At 44.5% G+C, this 20,766-nt stretch overlaps 1 protein-coding gene across 1 annotated transcript; it reads left to right on the top strand.

Annotated features, from left to right (window-relative positions):
* The first annotated feature begins 11,317 nt into the window (after positions 1-11,317).
* LOC149308772 (homeobox protein CDX-4-like) lies at positions 11,318-20,303 on the top strand. Its single transcript, XM_089537143.1, has 3 exons — positions 11,318-11,783; positions 18,960-19,105; positions 20,046-20,303. Exons 1-3 carry the CDS (start codon positions 11,318-11,320, stop codon positions 20,301-20,303), a joined length of 870 nt encoding a protein of 289 aa, XP_089393269.1.
* Positions 20,304-20,766: the final 463 nt, after the last annotated feature.

Raw genomic sequence — 20,766 nt, 5'->3', positions numbered from 1 at the left:
TGGATGGTTCTTCGTAGGCAAACATGATACATTTACTGCCTCTGGTAGATCCCACGCCAGTCGGGCAGCAAACACACTCTCAGTTTTAACCTGAACTTTGCAGTTTACAGACTGAAATTTATTTATGGGACAGAGTTCGGCACCTTGGATAGTTCATTTAAAGACTCTGGGATGGAATATCTGCCCCATTGACATGGAAGGCACTCACAACCAGGAAAGCCTTCGTCCCAGTTCCCTCTTAGTAATCCAGCATCACAACAACCTCCTCCCAACCCTTTGCTTCCAGCCACCATTTTCAGCCTGTTTTCGGCCTGAGAAAAATCTCTGGGTGAGCAGAAGAAGGAGGCAAATCAAGATCAGGTGCTGGAACATAATTCTTATTGCTGTCATCAGGTCATTTCCAATTTACGGTGACCCTAAGACAAACCTATCATGGAGTTTTCTGGGGCTGAGAGTGTGTGACCCACCCAAGTGGGCTTCCGTGGCCAAAGAGGGAATCGAACCCTCATCTCCAGAGCTGCAATCCAATGTTCAGACCACTGCATCATGCTGGCTCTCATCCTTAACCAATATGTCTTTGGAGACAGCTGTCTAACGTGATGGACACGGGGAAGAGAGGCTCCTTTGCGTATGTGTGTAAGCTATTTTTGCAATGGAGTGAGAAGATGGGTGTCTATTTTTCCCTTTCCAAAGGCAACTTGTTGAAAGGGTTTCCTGACTTTCAATGAGGGCTGCAATGAGTAAAGACTTCCATTATAGTTCCTCGGATCCTAGCCTTGGTTTCCCATCCCTTGAAGACATATAGCAACTCTTAAGGCAGGAGCTGAGAATTCATGCAATGAAAAATGGTACTGACTAAGGTTATGTAAGAGGACTTGGGATGTCAGGATCTGTCAAGATTTGTGTCTTTCACAGCATAGCCACTACTTAGAGATTGGGTATATAAACATGGAGTAACAGCACTTTCAAAAAAAGTATTAGTAGGGCTACGTGAGGTTGCTCTAAAATGCCTGAGGCATGCTGCTTTTCTTCCATTCAACAGACTTGCTCCTTTGTTTGAGAAACTGTACAATCTCCTACTCTCCTTTCTACATCATTCACATTGTCCATCTCCATGTCTATCAGCTTGTTTCTATTCTGGACATCTCATGAGACAAAAGAAGTCCTTGGAGAAGACAAGAATGCTTGCTTGGTAAAGTGGAAAGCAGCAGGAAAAGAGGAAGAGCGCATTACAAATGGATGGACTCAGTCAAGGAAGCCAGAGATGCCCTGAGCTGACAAGGCCACCCCAATGGTTCTCACATCCCTCCCAAATCGGGAAGGATCTTTGATGCCTCCAAATAATAAATAGCACATCCACCCCCCAAGATTATATCAAAGAAAAACAAGAAACGGAGCTCTGGATCATTTGTCAGCATCCCAACACGAACTGGAGAAATCAGGGATGCTGACGATTGTATTCTGGCCAGAATGAACCATGGCAGAGGAAAACACAGATGATGGGACGATGCACATGGATTTCCCTACATCCTTTCTGTTATCCTGCCAAACTAGCCATTTAAAAGGAAAGAAAGGAGCAACCAACATCAGTACAAGCAAACATTGACACAAAGTTCCTCTTCCCTTCTGGGCTTCTCAGGAGGTGTCCACTTGATCACAGATATGGCAGGGAGATGTAATTGAGTTTGATACCTGGGCAGGTAACAAGGTCTTTTGGTGCCTAGAGGACCAAGGAAGAAAGAGGAAAAGGTTGGCATCTCTTTGGGAAGGTGAAATCTGTGTTCCACGATGCAAAGCGTGGGGGATAAACATGAGAAAGCGCAATGGAAATTCCCAGACTGTGGTCCCATGTAGGTGGATGGGTGGAAATGTTGTTCTATTACTGGCGGTTTGTGGTTCCCATGTCTCAAATCCCTTCTGGGTTTTTGCCTATACTTTAAAGACATTATCCCAGGTGGAGAGCTAGGATGGAGCCCCTCAAAGTCCTCCTTATAGTTTGGACACTATTAAAATTTACTCGCCTTCACTTGCAAGTAAGCCTCCACCCCACAATTTCCTCCATCGCCCCATCATTTTTGCCAGTGACAATTCAATATTTTACTATTGTTATGTTGATTTTGTTAGCTTGTATATGTAAGGAAAGAGGGAACTGTGGGATTTATATATATGGTATGTTTTTATTGAGGTTGTAAGCTGCCTCGATCCTGTTGGAGAGGTGGGGTAAAAATAAATTATTACTATTACTATTATTATTATTATTATTATTATTATTATTATTAAGGTGGGGTCCATCTCTATGCATCTGAGGAAGTAGACTGAAGTCTAGGAAAGCTCCGGCTGCCAACTTCTTTATTTCAGTTCGTCTCAAAAGGTTTGCCATACTTTTATCCTCATTGTTATATTTTAAGAGGTTTTAACGGTTTTAAATTAGCCCTGTGTTTTTAGTAAGATCATTTATTTATCTCCCGCTTATGTCCTTGCTACAAAATCAACAGCTTATGTTGTTTGGTGCCAAAGTCAACATCAATATCAGTAACAAGGTTCATGGCCGAAGTCTGCATCAGATGTGTAGCCATGCAGCCATGGCTATGCTCCGTCTCCCCAAATGCACCTTAAAATCCATCTGTGTCTCTAGATGACGCAAACCTCTGAACAAATCTTGCCCAGAAAACCCCACTGGCCTTAGGGTTGCCATAACTTGGAAACAACTTGAAACCATACGACACACACATCTGGTGCATTCATTCCTTAATAATAATAATGTCTTGTTTGGGTCTTTTTTAGCAAATAAAAAGCCTTAATAAACTCTTGCTGCAAAGGAACAACCCCAGACATTTTGGCCTGGATGCTCTCGTTTCCAGAAAGACCCAAATTGTCATGTTCGGGAGGCATGTTATGTCTGCCTCTTTGACCTGCCGCACATCACCGGACAACGGATAAGGCAGACAGAGGCTTCACAGACAGTGAGCTAAGCCCATCACAATGTTATTGGGACTTGGGTGGAGAATGTGGGTGGATGTACCAGGAACCAGATGTGTCGGGTGTTTAGATCTGCAATCTCCAAAAAGCTTTCCTCATCCCAGCCCAGTTAGTTCAGAAGTTCGCTCTAGTCTGTCTTAGGATCTGGTGTTACATCCTGTTATTTCTTCCTTGAAATGGACAATAATTGAAAACAGAGGCATTTGGATTTGCTGTGGGTCAGTTGGGTCACCCCTTCATACGGCGATTTGAGTACTGGACAGGAATCCAGGAGACCTGGGTTCAAATCCTGGCCCAACCATGGAAACCCGCTGGGCAACTCACAATCTTTCAACCCTAGAGGTTCATGGCAAACCTTCTTTGAAGAAAGGTGGACCCAAAAGATCTTGGTTAGGGTTGTCCTATGACAGCCAGCACTGTGTAGTGGTTTGAGTGTTGGACTCTGGAGACCAAGGTTCGAATCCCAACTCAGCCATGAAAACCCACTGGGTGGATCTTGGGCAAGTCACACGCTCCAAGCCTCCGAGGATGGCAATGGCAAACCCTTGCAAGAAAACCCTGTGATAGATTTGCCTTAGGGTCGCCATAAGTTGGAAATGACTTGAAGACACACAACAAGAACAAGGGTCATCCTAAGCTGAAATGGACCTGAAGGCACCGAACAAGAACAACAGATCAGTATCAATACTCCCAAATTACTGCAAAAGAATGCATGGACCTGGTATGATTACGGACGGAGGAAATACATACAGAAGCTCTCTTTATTATGGAACAGAGCATCTTTAATACATCTCTGCCTTCGTCATCCGTTTGGGAATCTGGAGTGCAGAAAATCTCTCCTTACAATGCCTCATCAGAGCCCCTACAGCTTTTAAAATGAACAAGTTCAAATCCCATCAGGAACAGGGGAGGACCAGATTAACATGGCGTCTCGACATTGATTTCAATGAAGCACTTTCAGCTTGGGTCGCCTGTGTTTTGTCTTGCTAGAACTGTAACTGAAGCCACCATCCGAATTACAAATTTGTATACTTTGGGGGCCCCACTGGAATGCAAAAGTCCTCTGAAACACTTCCATTTTTCATCCGATTTGGCCCAGGCAAAAGCGAGTTGGGAGGGGTGGTGGAAACCACTAGCGTTTCCCTCAAAAACGTTCTGGCGAAAGACTGGAATAAACTAATTCTGGCACACCAATGGCCTCAGTGGGTTGTTACATCTGGATCACTTTCACAATCTGGTCCAAATTCCAAAACTGCGGTCGAAAAAGGTACTTGTGCATGCGCATTTTAGTCCAGCCCATCCGAGAGTATAACCCCTGATCTAGCACATATTCCCCTCAATGGGCAGCATTAGAGTTTTCTAGCAGAGTCTTCTGTAGGATGCAGCATCAACAGCTAAAGTGGAATCAAACTGCTATAATTGTGCAGTGCAAATAAACAGTTTGTGTTGTTTGCAAGTCACCTTGGAAGAACTTCTACTCTGAAAGGCAGGATAGAAATAACAGTCTTAAATAAATACATTATTTTTTGTTCTTTTTTGCATGATGCGATGGCACGCCGTTCCCCGTGGGCCACCTCCTAATGTTGCCTTTCAAGCTTATAATCCTGCTCTATTGAAATCAGTGATATCTAGCAGATAGAAGCCTTCGACACAAGGAACTCATTTCAGGTTGAAAGACGGGTTTGCTGCCTACTTGGGGAGCATTTTCTCTGCTGCCCACACAGTTCTATTTTTAAACAAGCATTGCGCTGTGTGCTGCTGGAGCAGCGTACCCAAAACTGCAGCTGTGCATTGACAAACCACCTCCTACGCAAGAGAACCTCACGGCTTTTCTCTGGCCAACACTGGGGTCTTCCTTGACTCCTTTCACTGATGCCTTTTGTTGGAATGAGATGAATTACAGGGACAGGGGGTTGCTTTGGATGTGGCAGAGTAGCCAGCTTGGAGCTGACTTGGCTGCAATGCAACAAAACCTCTGCTCCTCCTCAATAAAGATGAATAGCAGCCAGTGGTCTTCATGTCACCGACCCATACATTGGATCCTAAGAGCCACCTTAGATGGATCCACAGTAGACCATTGGGATCTGATGGGGTTTGATTCCAGGACCTCCCATGGAGACCAAAATCCATGGATGCTCAGGTCCCATTAAGTACAATGAATAGTAAAATGGCGACCTTCCTATTGAATGTGAAAATCAAGGTTTGCTTGATTATATATGTATAGATATATGTATATGTATAGATTTATATATGTATATGTATAGATATGTATACTGTATATACAAGTGTGTATGTATGAAGGCATTGCCTTCCCAAATAAGAATCCAGTCCCTCCATTAATTTTTCTTTCAGGTCCCAAAAAAAAAAAAAAAGTACTGCAGAGAAGGAAACAGTGAAAATCATTCCCACTTAGAAGTCTTCTGTTTGCTGTGTTTGGATTAACCTATGGTGCATGAAAGCCAGCATGAAATAGCAGTTTGAGCATTGGACTATGGCTATGGAGACCAGGGTTTGATTCCCAGCTCGGCCATGGAAACCCATTGGATGACATTGGGCAAGAAGTCACACTCTCTCAGCTTCGGGGGAAGGCAAGGGCAAACCTCCTCCGAACAACTCTTGCCAAGAAAATCCCATGATAGGTTCCCCTTAGGGTTGTTGTAAGTCAGAAACGACTTGAAGGCTCACAACTACAACAAAAATATAGGATCTCAGCTGTAGATTCTGGAGAACTAGACTGGGTTTCATGGGGGAAAGGTAGCCATTGGTATCAAGAGAGCCAATAATGGAGGAGCTGAACTTGAGTGCCTTCATTTGCTGGGAGTTATGGCAAAGTCAAGTGAGCATGATCTCACTATATCGATTTTCTTTCCCTCTTCTCTTTAGCAACAGCGGTTCACATTGATAGGCTATGAAATGCAATGGTCTGCTGCATCTGTCGATCGATCAATCACCGCATTGGAAAAGCCCTAAAGAAATGAATATTTTAAAACGACATTTTGTTAACGCAGAAGAAAGAATAACCACCGTCTTTGGGCGCGTGCTTTGGACAACTTGTACTTCCATGCAGTCATGGTTTGTCAGTAAGTCATGTTGAGAGCTGGAAAGAACAGGGAAAGCTGCTGGAAATGAGTTAAATTGAACTCTGTTTTGATTATTTGCTGAATATAATTAGCTCCACACAAAGACCAGTAATTTGTGGGTGTAATAAGAAAGGAAAGAAGGGAGAAGTCTTCCTTTCATGTATGAAAAGTGCCATCTAGTGGGGAATGCCATTTTAAGAAAGTGTTTGTCAATTGCTTCTTTATTGGAATTGATTGCCTTGCAGGGCAGTGGACTCAATCAATGATTGATTGATTGATCGACCACTGGATATCATACCCTACTGACTGTGGTTCTTATATTGAGCACATTGTGTCTGGCATCCTGTGCAATGTGACATATGGACAATTCTAACTTTGGTACTCAGTTGTCTTAGAAGTTTATCACACGAAGGAGATCGAGAGTTTATCCCGTGAATATCCCTGAAAAATCGCACAATTACACGTAACGATTTCACACAGTGTTGCACAAACCCTACCATTAAAGTGGTCGCAAAGAAGCATCAACGCACATCTTTTTACTTTCCAGATTTCAGCAACAATACACTTTCAGTATCACTTTATTTGTGCAGTTGCATGTGATAATCATTTGTGCAATTACACTCCATTTCTGCTTCACTTGCAGCATGCTTTAAATGCGCTTTAACCTCTCTTTAGTGTCGAAATCAGCCCCAGTTTTACTCTTCATGATCGTTTCTAGTTCTTTCATCGCTGCCCTTCCCATTCCTAGTCCTCTTCTTATTTCTGGGCTGCAGTCTCCATTCTGATCAGCGCTTGATCCTTGTCCGATGATCAATGTTTGATAGGAATTCTTTAACTATTTTGATTCTCTCATTGTCCAGGTTGAAATTACAGTGGGTCCTTGTTATCCGCTGGGGTTTGGTTCCAGGATCCCCTGTGGATAACAAAATCCATAGATGCTCAAGTCCTATTAAATACAATGGCAGAGCAAAATGGTGCCCCTTATAGTAAAATCAAGCTTTGCTATCAGGAATTCATACTTTTTTAAGCAATATTTTCAAGCCCTGGATGCTTGAATCCATGTATTAAAAAACATGTATAAGGAGGGCTAACTATATGCCTTTCTTCTGCGGTCATCATTTTTGTTTTCTTTATGTGCAGCATTAGGCCTGCCTTTGCACTTTCCTCCTTGACCTTTCTTAGTAACTGCTCCAAGTCTGTGATGTCTTCTGCCAGTATTATGGCGTCATCCATGTATCTGAGGTAGTGTTGATGTTCCTTCCTCCTATCTCCTCCTTCTCCTCCTAGAGACCACTAGGTGCCCCTCTTGCTTCGTAGGAGTACAAGCACAATGGAAGAATCATAGAATCATAGAGTTGGAAGAGACCGCAAGGGCCATCCAGTCCAACCCCCTGCCATGCAGGAAATCCAAATCAAAGCATCCCCAACAGATGGCCATCCAGCCTCTGCTTAAAGATCTCCAGGGAAGGAGACTCCACTACACTCCGAGGAAGGAGTGCATTCCACTGTCGAACAGCCCTTATTCTCAGGAAGTTCCTCCTAATGTTGAGGTGGAATCTCTTTTCCTGGAGCTTGCATCCATTGCTCCGGGTCCTAGTCTCTGGAGCAGCAGAAAACAAGCTTGCTCCCTCCTCAGTATGGCATCCCTTCAAATACTTAAACAGGGCTATCATACCACCTCTTAACCTTCTCTTCTCCAGGCTAAACATCCCCAGCTCCCTAAGGCGTTCCTCATAGGGCAAGGTTTCCAGACCTTTCACCATTTTAGTCGCCCTCCTTTGGACACATGGCTCCAGGTTCTCAATGTCCTTTTTAAATTGTTTTGCCCAGAACTGGACACAATATTCCAGGTGGGGCCTGACCAGAGCAGAATATAGTGGCACTATTACTTCTCTTGATCTAGACACTATACTTTTATTGATGCAGCCTAAAATCGCATTGCCCTTGTTAGCTGCCGCATCGCACTGTTGACTCATGTTCAACTTGTGGTCTACTTGGACTCCTAGATCCCTTTCACATGTACTTTCATTCAGCCAGGTGTCCCCATCCTATATCTATACATTTTATTTTTCTGCCCTAAGTGCAGTACCTTACATTTCTCTGTGTTGAATTTCATTTTGTTAGCTTTGGCCCAGCTTTCTAGTCTATTCAGGTCATTTTGAATGTTGATCCTGTCCTCTGGAGTATTAGCTATTCCTCCTAATTTGGTGTCATCTGCAAATTTGATAAGTATGCTCCCAATTCTGTCATCCAGGTCATTGATAAAGATGTTGAATAGCACTGGGCCCAGGACAGAGCCCCACTGGACACCCCACTGGTCATTTCTCTCCAGGATGAAAAGGAGCCATTGTTGAGCACCCTTTGGGTTCGGCCGGTCAACCAGTTACAAATCCATGTAACCGTTACCTTGTCCAGCCCACGTTTTACAAGCTTGTTTGCAAGATGTCATGGGAAACCTTGTCAAAGGCCTTACTGAAATCAAGATATACTATACATTCATTAAAGGAAATCATCCCTTACATTTTTGTGGGGTTTTTGGACTATGTGGTCATGTTCTGGAAGAGTTTCTTTCTGACGTTTCACCAGCATCTGTGGCTGGCATCTTCAGATAATGCTGGCGTGGAACTCTGAAAATGCCAGCCACAGATGTTGGTGAAATGTCAGGAATACATTCTTCTGGAACATGGAAACACAGGGACCTGCAAGCTTGCGAAAGCAGTGAATCTCCTCCAGGGTTTAGTCCAAATATTAATACTGTGCGATACATGCAGTGATTCCCAAACTTTGCTCCTCCAGATGTTTCGAACTTCAGCTCCCAGGATTCCTGACTGTTGGTCAAGCTGGCTGGGGCTTCTGGGAGATGGAGTCCCAAACACCTGGAAGACCAAAGTTTGGGAACCACTGGATCCCCCATGGATACCAAGATCTGTGGATGTTCAAGTCCCATTGTGAACTATGTTGTAGTAAAATAGCGTCCCTATAAAATGACAAAATCAAGGTTTCATTTGGGGGGATTTAATATTTAAAAATAGATATTTTCCAGCCATGGATGGCTCAATGCATAGGTAAAGAATCCATGGTTTTGGAGGGCCAATTGTAAAGTGCTAAATCTTGTCTCCCAAATGTTGGACTAGGACTCTGGAGACCTGAGTTCGATTCCCAGGTCAGCCATGAAACCCACAGAGTGACCTTGGGCAAGTCACATACTCTCGGCCTCAAAAGGATGGCAATGGCAAACTTTCTCTGAACAAATCTTGCCATGAAAACCCCATGATAACAGCCTTGTGGTTGCCAAAAATTGGAAACGACTTGAAGGCACATGACATTGATGTGACTTTAGCTACCATGGCTCACTGCTATGGAATTCTGGGATTTGTAGTTTTGCCCGGTATTCTGACTTCTCTCCCAGATTGCTCTGGTGCCAGAAGAAACCACAAATCCCCAGGCTCCTAGATGGGGGATAGATATTTTGAGGACAGGGTTAAACACTTTTAATAGTCCCTTGCAAGTTTGCACTAAGATCCAGAACAGACTCACTACTGCACTGAGTTGTGAAAATGCTAAAATCCTGCCAAGGAGTCACAACATTTTGCACCCGTTTAACAGAAAGCTTTCCTTTAATCTCTCAGCTCCTTCATAAAGGCGCAATTAGGTATCGCATCATTAATGGTGTGTTGCCGTTGTTGTTTCGGGTCTCCCAAGTGCGTTTTGCTTGTTCATCAAGAAAACAGTGTCAAGACAGTTTGCTCTGTGTGTATAGTTCTAATTTGTTCTCCCTTTGTTGTTAAATGAAGCATCGTTTGCAACTCTGGAAAGAGAATCGATTTGGAGGATTTCTTTTTCCAAACGAACAAGACCCGAGATGAGTCCTTTCTGCATCTACACTGCAGAATTAATGCAGTTCGATACTGCTTTAACGGTCATGGCTCCATGCTCTGGAAGCCTAGGATTTGCAATCTTGGGAGCTATTTTGTCAGAGGTGCCGCAACAGACTATAAAGAACTCAAGATGGCAAAAGTCCTTCATAAGAACAGACAAACCAGGAACGGCTGCAGCAGTTTGCTTTTGCTGTAGCCACTTTGAGACTCACTGAAAGAAAGAAGTTGGCAGCATGAGCTTTCCTAGACTATAATAATAATAATAATATCAAAGATATAGCAATGTTAGTCTGCAGAATCAGTATGTAGAGAGACCTTGTAGCACCTTTGAGACTCACTGAAAGAAAGAAGTTGGCAGCAGGAGCTTTCATAGACATCAGTCTACAAAAACTCATGCCTGCCAACTTCTTTCTTTCAATGAGTCTCAAAGGTGCTACAAGGTCTCTCTACATATTATTATTATTATTGCATCTAAATGCATCTGAGGAAGTAGACTTAAGTCATGCTGCCAACTTCTTTCTTCAACTTAGTCTCAAAGGTGCTACTAGATCTCTCTACGTACTGATTCTACAGACTGACATGACTATATCTTTGAAGACAGACGGACAGACAGGTGTGTATCTCCGCCTTGCGTCCCTACATTGGAATAAAGGCGGGATATAAGATGATGATGATGATGATGATGATGATAATAATAATAATAATAATAATAATAATAATAATAATGTACTTGGGGCAATGGTTTGAACCTTGGTCTGTGACTCTGGAGACCAGGGTTCGAGTCCTGGTCATGGAAACCCACTGGGTGACCCTGGGCAAGTCACACTCTCTCAACCTCAGAGGAAGACAATGGCATAAACCCCTCTGAACAAAAATTGTCTAGGAATACTCCATGATAGGCTGTCCTTAGGGTTTCCATAAGTCAGAAGTGACTTGAAAGCACACACCAACAATACTGGTGCCTTTACTCCACTGGTGAAGCACACAACTATCCTGTTGGAGGGAAGGCCCTGGTCCAGGACGACAACCACACACACACATATAGAGGGTCTGTGAGATAGGAAACCCTCCCACCGGGGAGCAAGGTGGTGTTGTTGTTTTTGAGAAGGTCCCACCCTTCATTCAGATGCAAATGGGATCTGGGAGCAGCAGCCAGTGATCTGTGCCAACAGGCCTTGGTAAACTGTGACCCTCCAGCACCTGGCCATGCGATTGTTAACCATGTGCAGCCAAAGAGACCTCAGGAGGAAAGTGTGAGTCACTTGGAGGGCCAGCTGGGGCTAAGGAAGGGCCAGTGAGAGAAAGAGGAGGAGGTGGCGCATCCAACCGAGAGCAGCAAGGATGCCTTGGCAAGCCACAGCCAGGGGATGAGGCACCACCATGTATGTGAGCTATCCCTTGGAAAAAGAAGCCAGCATGTATCCAGGGTCCATAAGGTGCAACACCACCACCACCAGCAGCAACAACAACAGCCACCATCACCATCTACCAGCGCAAAACTTTGCCTCCACAACATCTTACACCGATTATGTGGGATTCCATCACATGCAGAACATGGACAACCGTGGACAACCGCCTGGGCCTTGGGGGACGCATTATGGCCCACAAAGAGAGGACTGGAACAGTTTTGGGTCAGGACTGGCCACTTCGGTGACACCGGCATCCATGAACGGATCATCTCCCAGCCCAGTTCCCTACGCTTCGGCCGACTATGGTCCCCTCAATCCTGCCAGTTCGAGGCCTTTGGCCTCGGTGGAGACCATTAATACGGAGCAGATTTCATCCCATAGCCAAAGGCACAGCTCCTATGAATGGATGAGGAAAACGGTCCAGTCCACTTCGACAGGTAAGTCGGCAAAGGTGGTGATGCTCACGCATGCTATCCAACAATCCTGTCTCCTCTTCTATTCTGTGCCATTTCCTTCCACCAGATAGCATCCAAATGACAATTTGAGAGACTCTTCCCCAAGATGAAAAAAGGGCCTCTCACTATCACTCATCCCTCCCTTGACTTGGCTTTTGAACCTCTGGCTTTGATTTATTGTCCTTCCGACATCAATGGAAGGAAATTGAGTGAATGAGAGAGAGAGAACAAATCATTTCAGGATATATTTAGAAATGGAAGCCTCCTTGATTTTCTTTGAAAATCTGACCTGAAACATTGCAGTAAAACTAATAATGTTAACTAGAATCATGTGCCTCCTCATTGGAAGGAGGAGGCTTATTCTAAAGTAAATGTTCATGATGTTGCAATCTTACACATTAATGCTAGGTGTCCATGCATTAATGGTGGGCTAGATCCAGAGTAGCCTGAAGTCAATGAAACGCAAATTAAACATTGGTTGGGAAGTCCTGAGTAGACTCATTGAATCAATGGGATTGCCGATGTGTTGAAAATCAATGCCACTTAGTTTAATCACTGGCCCGTTAGTCTTGAATGATCACTTTGAATCGATGAGATTTACCTATGTGTAACCAAGCAAGTGTAATGGTTTGATTGTTGGGCTAGGACTATGGAAGACCAGGGTTCGAATCCCTGCTCAGCCAGGGAAACCCATCTTGGAGAAGTCACACTTTCTCAGCCTCAGAGAAAGGCAATGGCAAACCCCTTCTGAACAAATCTTGCCAAGAAAACCATAGGGTTGCCGTAAGTTGGAAATGACTTGGAGGTACACAACAACAAACCATTGACTCAGTCAACAAAATCTGGGCCATTAATTTCCATTGATTTAAGTCAGTGCGGTGTAGTGGTTTGAACACTGGCTTATGACTCTGGAGACCAGGGTTCAAATCCCCACTCAGACTTGAAACCTATTGGGCAACCTTGAGCAAGTCACACTCTCTCAGCCTCAGAGGATGGCAATGGCAAACTGAAGAAACTTGCCAAGAAACCCCCATGAGAGGTTTGTCTTGGGGTCACCATAAGTTGGAAAGTACTTGATGGCCCACAACAAGGACAAGCACGACCCAGGCCACCATTGCCTCTGAATACACCTTTGCTTTGAAGGTAAATGTTGCACATTTCTAGTGCCTTGCATGACAAAAGGACCTCAATGGGGGTGTGAAGGAGGAAAGGTTGCATTGCCTTGAAGCTTCTTATCTTCACAGGCTTCCATCCATAATGAGAAGGAGGTCTGTAGCATCTGAGCCTGATTATAGCTTCGATTAGATGCTTTCTTCCATTAACACTTCAAATGGAAGCAGTGGATGAAAGTGGCTTCTTCCCTTTAAAATGCTAGACGCCCGCCAGAGAATGCAGGAATTTAGCACCACAACCAGTTGCACAAACTAGTGTTGATCTCTCCATAGAGCCAGCTACTCTCTGGCATTTTAACAGCCGCAGGAAAGTTCTAGCATAGAGCTATAAAGTATATCTGAAACGCTCCAGATAAATCATTCTGTTGATGACAGATTAGAATCGAGGCATGTGAGAATGTAAATATTGTGAAATCCTGAATATTCAGTATATTCAGTCGTGATACAAGGGACCGCAGGACAAAGACAGAGAGGAATGCAAAATGTTGAGGCATGCAATCTCACAGATTCTGGGAAACCTGAACAATCTCCAGGGACTGAGTTAAAGCCTCTTAACAGTTGGCTGAAACTTCAACTGTAATGTCTAAGATCCAGAAAAGATTATCAGGAGCACAAAATAAATCAGGAGCATCAGAACCATTTCTAAGAACAATGATGATTCTCAGAGGAAAGGGAACCTCACTACAAAACCCAACTGAATGTGTGTATGGTGTTATGTGTGCATTCAAGTCGCCTATTGACTTATGGTGACCCCATTAATTTCATAGGGCTTTCTGAGGTCAGGGATACTCAGAAGTGGTTTTGCAAGTTAACATTCATGAAATTCTGTGGCTATTGAAATAGCAGCTCAGACTTATCCCTATGTTAAATAATGTCTGTACAGAAAAGTCCAAACATCCAAGAACTGACTCGATAGAACCGCATGGTGCAAAAATACTAAGGAACCAACTAAAGGTCTTAATTATTATTAAGCTACCTGTTCCCTGATATGTATCATATACTCCAGCTAGGCAAACTTATTAGGCACAATCTGCATTTTCTTATACCTACCCATTTTATTTAAAAAAGAACACAGGGGTGTAAGTCTGTTAGTGTTAAATCTGGGAAAGAAAAATGTACAAAGTCCAGTGGCGTTTTAAAGTCCAGTGTTTCATCTTTGTCCATGGCCAGCAAAGCTCTTACTATAAAATGGATATGGAGAATAGTAACCATGCGCTGCTGTTTGTTGTTGCGTGGCATTTCCGTGTTATAGCCAGCCTAAGGAAGACCTATCAAGGGGTTTTCTTGGCAAGGATTGTTCAGAAAGGGTTTGCCTTTGCCTTCCTCTGAGGCTGAGAGAGTGTGACTTGTCCAAGGTCACTCGATGGGTTTCCATGGCCAAGTCAGGATTCAAACCCAGGTCTCCAGAGTCGTAGTCCAAGATTCAGACCACAACACCATGCTATTGCTTGCTTTATGCCATTTGAGGTCTGTGGGAGCTCTTTTTCTGGTGGTGAAGATCTATGGACAGACCTATCCTTCATGAAGGCAGTTTAACGAACATTAGGAGGACCTTCCTGGTAGTAAGAACCGTTTGCCCATTGAAAGGACCATCTCAGGAGATGTTAGACTACTATTCATTGAAGATTTTTAAATACTGGTTAACAAGCCACCTCTGCGGGGTGCTATTGTTGTCATTCCTCCATGCTTGGATCTTGGATTAGATGACCATCCTTTCCAATTCTATGATTAAATCCTTTAAAGGGCCATCCACAATGAGAGGTCATGGATCCCTTGTGCAGTAATGGATTTCAAATGTTAAGTATGCATTGGCTTCTGTTGGACATCTCCTGTGAGTCCCTTGAATTATGCCTCTAGCATCAAGCGTGTGAGTAAGTGAGAAACCCATTTAACATCACACCTTTTAATAGACCTCTGTCGTCTCCAAAGCCTTTAAGATGGCCCTCTGCAATGTGCATGCACACACTCCCCTTTCTGCAGTTTGCTAAACCAGTCTCCTTTTATGTCCGCACTGAGAAACTGTGCCTTAAACTGTTAAACCTAATTTGCAAATCTGGATTACAGCCACAAGTTTAACCTACCCATGACAATTTTCTTCTGTGCAATGTTTTCACAGTTGCAAAATGTTGGAGGGTATCTAAGTACCCTAAAGGCCCCAGATCCTGTCTGATCGTGGAACCTAAGCAAGGTCAGCCCTAGTAAGTCCTTAGATGGGAGACCACTGATCAAAACCAGGTGCCGTAGGCTGTATTTCAGAAGCAGGAACTGGCAAAACCACTTTGGTCCTGGTCTCCTCCAGAAGTGTTTGGGGTTAAAACTCCCATCATCCCAGTGGCCATGCTAGGTGGGGGATGATGGGAGCTGGAGCAGTCCTAGATTGGGGAAGCCTATTCTAAGGAACTCACTGAGATACAGTGGCCAAGATGTAGGCCTCTCCGCTGAACTCCATGACGGCTTCAGGAGAAAAGATGTCCATGATGGTACAACAATTGTGTTTCTTATCTGGAAATACAGCGACCCAGATTCGACTCAGTGACCTTTGGTGGCTTCTGTACCAGTTGGCCAGTGAATCCCTTCTGGAGCTTAAAAGTGCTGAACTCTATGTGTGTCTGTGTTGTGTGCCTTTAGGTCATTCCCGACTTATGACAACTCTAAGGCAACCCTATCCTGGGGTTTTCTTGGTATGATTTCTTCGGAGGAGGTTTGCCATTGCCTTCCCAGGAGGCTGAGAGAGTGTGACTTGCCCAAGGTAACTCAGTGGGTTTCTATGGCCAAACTGGGAATCGAACCCTGGTCTCTAAAGTCATAATCTGACACTCAAACCACGATGTCATGCTGACTCTCTGCTGAACCCTCTATCCTCCAAAAAATAATGAGTTACAGCACCTTGGATAGCTCCATCCCACACAATCTTTGGTGCTTTAATTTTGTGAGGCACCAGCACTTTGTGGCAGAGGAGGCTAAAGGCTTCCTGAAACTACAAATCCCAGGATTCCATAGCAGTTAAAGTGGGGCAAAACAGCATTATTCCTACAGTTTAGATGCACCCTAAGAGGCAACATGAGAGCTGTCTTTAAATATCTGAAGGGATGCCATGTAAGAGATGGAGTGAGCTTGTTTTCTGATGCCCCGGGCGCAAGGGTCCGATCCACACTGCAGAAATTATCCAGTTTGAGACCGCTTTGACTGCCCTGGCTCAGTGCTAAGGAATCCTGGAAATTGTAGTTTACTGTGGCACCAGAGCTCTCCGATAGAGAAAGCTAAATGTCTCCCAAAACTACAGTTCTTAGTTAAAAACAGTCAGTTTATCGCACTCCGAAATCATGTTGCCTACATCTCACATGGGCACAGGTGATATTTCCCTTTAAAAGTAGGAAATTAAAGTAGACTACAATAAAGGGCTTTTTAAAATTGGGAAGTTTTTTTTATAATACAAGGCCTCTGGCAGCAAAGTTCCTTTTACAAGGGTTTTTAAATGCCTGTTTAGTTCTTCCAGATGCCAAGATGCCAGCCACAGCTGCTGGTGAAATGCCAGGAATAAACTCTTCTAGAACATGGTCACATAGCCCCAAAACCCCACAAAAAACTATGGATGCCAGCCATGAAAGCCTTTGACTTCCCACTGGAAATTGCTTGGCAGGCCACATGTGGGCATATGTTGTGCAGGCCTGCTCAAGAGTGTCTTCTTGTATGGCAGGGCAGTTAGACTGGATGCCCTTTGGGGTTCCCTTCCAGCCCTAGGATGCTATGACCCACAGACATGGAGCAACCCGTGCGCCAAGAAGGATGCAAACTGATGTAACAGGGAGGAGAGGGATTTGCTTTGCAAACAAGGTGTGAGGTCTAGGCCTTGCCCCTTGGTCCCATTGTCCTGAGTTCAAGAGGCCGCTCTGCCATATCTGGCAAGGGAGCCCCCTTTTCACACTCCTCCTCCGCTTTGATATGCATCCCTTGTCCCTTCCTGCTCCTTTCCATCCCCCCCCCCCCTTTCCTTATATTGCCGGAAAAGGGTGATGATTTTCACAGCAAATAAAGAGGCCCTCTTCCCTGCTTTTATTGTTGCTCTGTGAATTTTATGGCCAAGGAGGGGGAAACAAAGCCAGATTCTCCCTTCTGTCTCCCAACAACAACCTTATCCACCCCCCTAATTCAGGCCGGCTCTGCCAGATTTAACTCCAGTATCCTAAAATCCAGGTCAAACAGGAGGTGAGCCTTTTATGCTGCTGCCCAAACAACCACACAAAAGTTGCAACGTGCTTGTTTGTGCGCACACAACACACACACGCGCCTTCGAATATGGCAACCTCATGCATTTAATAGGGTTTTCTTAGGCAAGGAGTCCTCAGTTCCTTCCTCTCAAATAGACTCTCCAGCACCTGGTCGCCCATCCAAGGACTAACCAGGGCCAACCCTGCTTAGATTTGCAAGATCAGACAGCATCTGGTGCCTTTCAGGTATTTAGACAGACAAGATTGCAAGCAAGTGCTGGCATCAAGGGTGAGAATCATACCCACAGGTTGCTGGACTTCTGGAAGTGCCATTGATTCTATGGTTTCTACTTTTGATGGGACTCTCAATAGTATGGAGTAGTGGTTTGAGCATTGGACTATGATTCTGGAGACCAGGGTTCAAGTCCTTGCTCAGCCAAGAAAACCCACTGTGGGACCCTGGGTGAATCTGACACTCTCAGCCCCAGAAAATCCAAAGATACATTTGCCTTAGGGTTGCCGAAAATGACTCAAAGGCACACAACAAGAACAACAACAAGTGGATGTAGGCCATCAGTAGGAACTGTGCAGTCCTCCAAATGCTATTGGACTGCAACTCCCAGCACTCTTCATCATTGCAAGGACTAGACATGCCATGTGTCCCTTATTATAAGGGATGTCCTGTACTTGGGGGTTGGTTTGTCCTTTATGGGGCTGGCTTTGTTGCTCTTGTGTGCCTTCCAAATCATTTTGGACTTATAGCAACCTTATGGCAAACTTATAATGGGGTTTTCATGGAGAGTGTTTTCAGAGGGGGGGGGTTGCCATTGCCATCCTTTGAGCTGAGAGAGTGTGACTCTCCAAGGGGTTTCATGGCAGAGCAGGGAGCTGAACCCTATTTGCGGGTTGGAAAACCTTTCCTCTTATACAGACTGAACATGACGGCAAAGCATCCTGTATTTTGGGATGTGAGCCCTTCCTAACAACAGAAATTATTATTATTATTATTATTATTATTATTATTAACCTTTATTTATAAAGCGCTGTAAATTTACACAGCGCTGTACATACAATCTTTTTAATTAGACGGTTCCCTGCCCTCAAGCTTACAATCTAAAAGACACGACATAAAAGGAGAAGGGAAAGGTGGTGGGGCTAGTAGGCTAATACAGTGGAACCTCGCCATAGGCGGGCGCACCATACGTGGCCTTGAGCATACGCGCTCAAGCCGTGGCGCGCACACGGGGCAGAAGGGGCGGCGCGTCCCATTCAGTTGAATGGGTGCGTGCGCCCGTTGCGCGCGCACGTGCGCCCGTTGCGCCCCGTGCGCCTCCGCGCCGCCGTGCACAAGCCCCATTGTTTACAATGGGGCTCGAGCATAGGCGGAAATCGCCATATGCGGCGGGATCCGGAACGGATCCCCCGCGTATGACGAGGTTCCACTGTACATATAAAGTACATAGCAATACAGGAAATGGTTCGATAAAAATGTGCACGTTGTGTAATTTTGGAACATGGCCAGTGTTAATTTTACAACATAAAAACATAATTGTCCAATTGTCAATTTTAAAGAATGAATTTTAAATGTGGATTGTTTTAATATGTGTACATCTTGCTTGTCCTTTTAAGTTGATGTGTGTTTTAACTAATGTGCTTGGACTGATGTTGTTTCATCTGTTCATTGCTGTTGTTCCCTGCCTTGATCCATGGGAAATAATAAGGAATAATAATAATAATTATTATTATTATTATTATTATTTGCTTTTTTTTCCAAACAGGCAAAACAAGGACAAGAGAGAAATATCGTGTCGTCTATACAGACCATCAGAGACTGGAACTAGAGAAGGAGTTTCATTACAGCAGATACATCACCATCCGGAGGAAGTCTGAACTGGCTGCAAATCTAAGACTTTCGGAGAGACAGGTAGGACATAAACTATACACAGTACGCCAGATTTCCTATCTGGAAGGGGACAGGCAAATTAGAGGACCAAATTTGTGTTAAATAACCTAAAATGACCCAGAACTTGTTTGATCTTGGAAGCTAAGCAGGGTCAGCCCTGGTTAGTCCTTGGATGGGAAGCCACCAATGAATACCAGGTGATGTAGGCTGTATTTCGGAAGCAGGAACTGGCAAAACCACCTCTGGTATTCCTTGACTAAGAAAATCCTATGAAATTCGACTTGAAGATGCATGCAAACACACATGGGAAGTCAAATGGACTCATCATAAGCCAAATCTTTAAGATGCCATAAGAGACTATGTCAGTTTGTTTCTTGGAAACAATGTCTGGACTGGCCTTAGAAGCCTTGTTTTTAAGGGAATAAATGAAATGAGGAGAAAGGGCATACCATCCTTAGCATTATCTCCTTCAGCTCAACCTGATCCCTTTTATTGTCCCATCATTAGGAGCTAATGCTAAACTGATCCCTTCCATTTTTTATCATTAGGAACTAAGCAGGACCAGAAGGGTTTGCAGTCACTCTTTGTCTATATCTGCCCAAATCCATATTCTGGTATCAAAATGGCTTGGTATCACATATAAGGAACTAAGGAATGCCAATGGATGCCAGGTGCTACAGGTTTGATTGCAGAGGAAGGAACAAGCAAAGCCACCTCTGAGGATTCCTTGCTTAAGAAAACCCCATTAAATTCATGGGGTCCCCATAAGTCAAGATGCATACATGCAAATGTTGACTTCATTGCAGTGGCCATGTGCTGGTCCTGCTTCTCTCATTGGGAACAGATCATATCATAGGTTTCCAAGTTTAAATTTAGCTGATTCAGAAGTATCCAAAGAAGCAACCATATCGGTCTGTTATACGAGTAAGGAACTGAAAACTGTGTTGTTTTCCCCTTTCAGGTCAAGATCTGGTTCCAAAACCGCAGAGCCAAGGAACGGAAATTAATGAAGAAGAAAATGACCACTTTTGACGGCAGCAGCGTCGGCTCTATCCAGAGCGACTCTGGTTCAATGAGTCCGATCCCAATCCCCGACCCACAGACTCATTCGGAAATGGCGGGTACGTTATTTCCTCCGCCGCCGCCGCCGCCGCCACCTCCGCTGCCTCCACCACCATCCCTTGCAATGAATAGCTTGCAGCACAATGGGAATCTTTAGCAAGTTGCAGCATTGCAGTGAAGCCTGTCGGTAAAGGTTGTAGCATCGCAGCAAGGAAGAACATCATGTCCCAGGAGTAGACGGAGCACCCGGGTTGACAAAAGTGGATCCCTGGCAACCCATCAGCCATTTATAAAGGACAGAGGACCTCTCACCAACTCTCCAAGGCCTGCAAGAGTACAGCAGAACCACGTTCGGCAAAGGCACTGTGTGGCTATAGATAAAAACCAAGACCATTCCAAAGCCCATCTTGCAAAGGGCAGAAATGTTTACAGCGCCTGACCCTAGGCACCTGAAGCTCCACATCTCCCTTGACTTGAGACCAAAGAAAGTGCGCAATGTGCCATCTCCACCGCCGTGCCTTTTTATTCTGTCCACTTCCCAGGTTGGAGCTGCTAACCCTTTCCAAGAAGCTCAATATAACCAAAATATTGGAATTAGACTAGCTTTCTTGTCCAGGATT

The sequence above is a fragment of the Sceloporus occidentalis genome, unplaced genomic scaffold, assembly GCF_023333645.1.
Source record: "Sceloporus occidentalis isolate IW3139 unplaced genomic scaffold, rSceOcc1.0.p SCAF_8, whole genome shotgun sequence".
Taxonomy (NCBI): Eukaryota; Metazoa; Chordata; class Lepidosauria; order Squamata; family Phrynosomatidae; genus Sceloporus; species Sceloporus occidentalis.
Note: the sequence above shows the minus strand (reverse complement) of the source record. Positions and strands in the feature narration are given on the sequence as shown.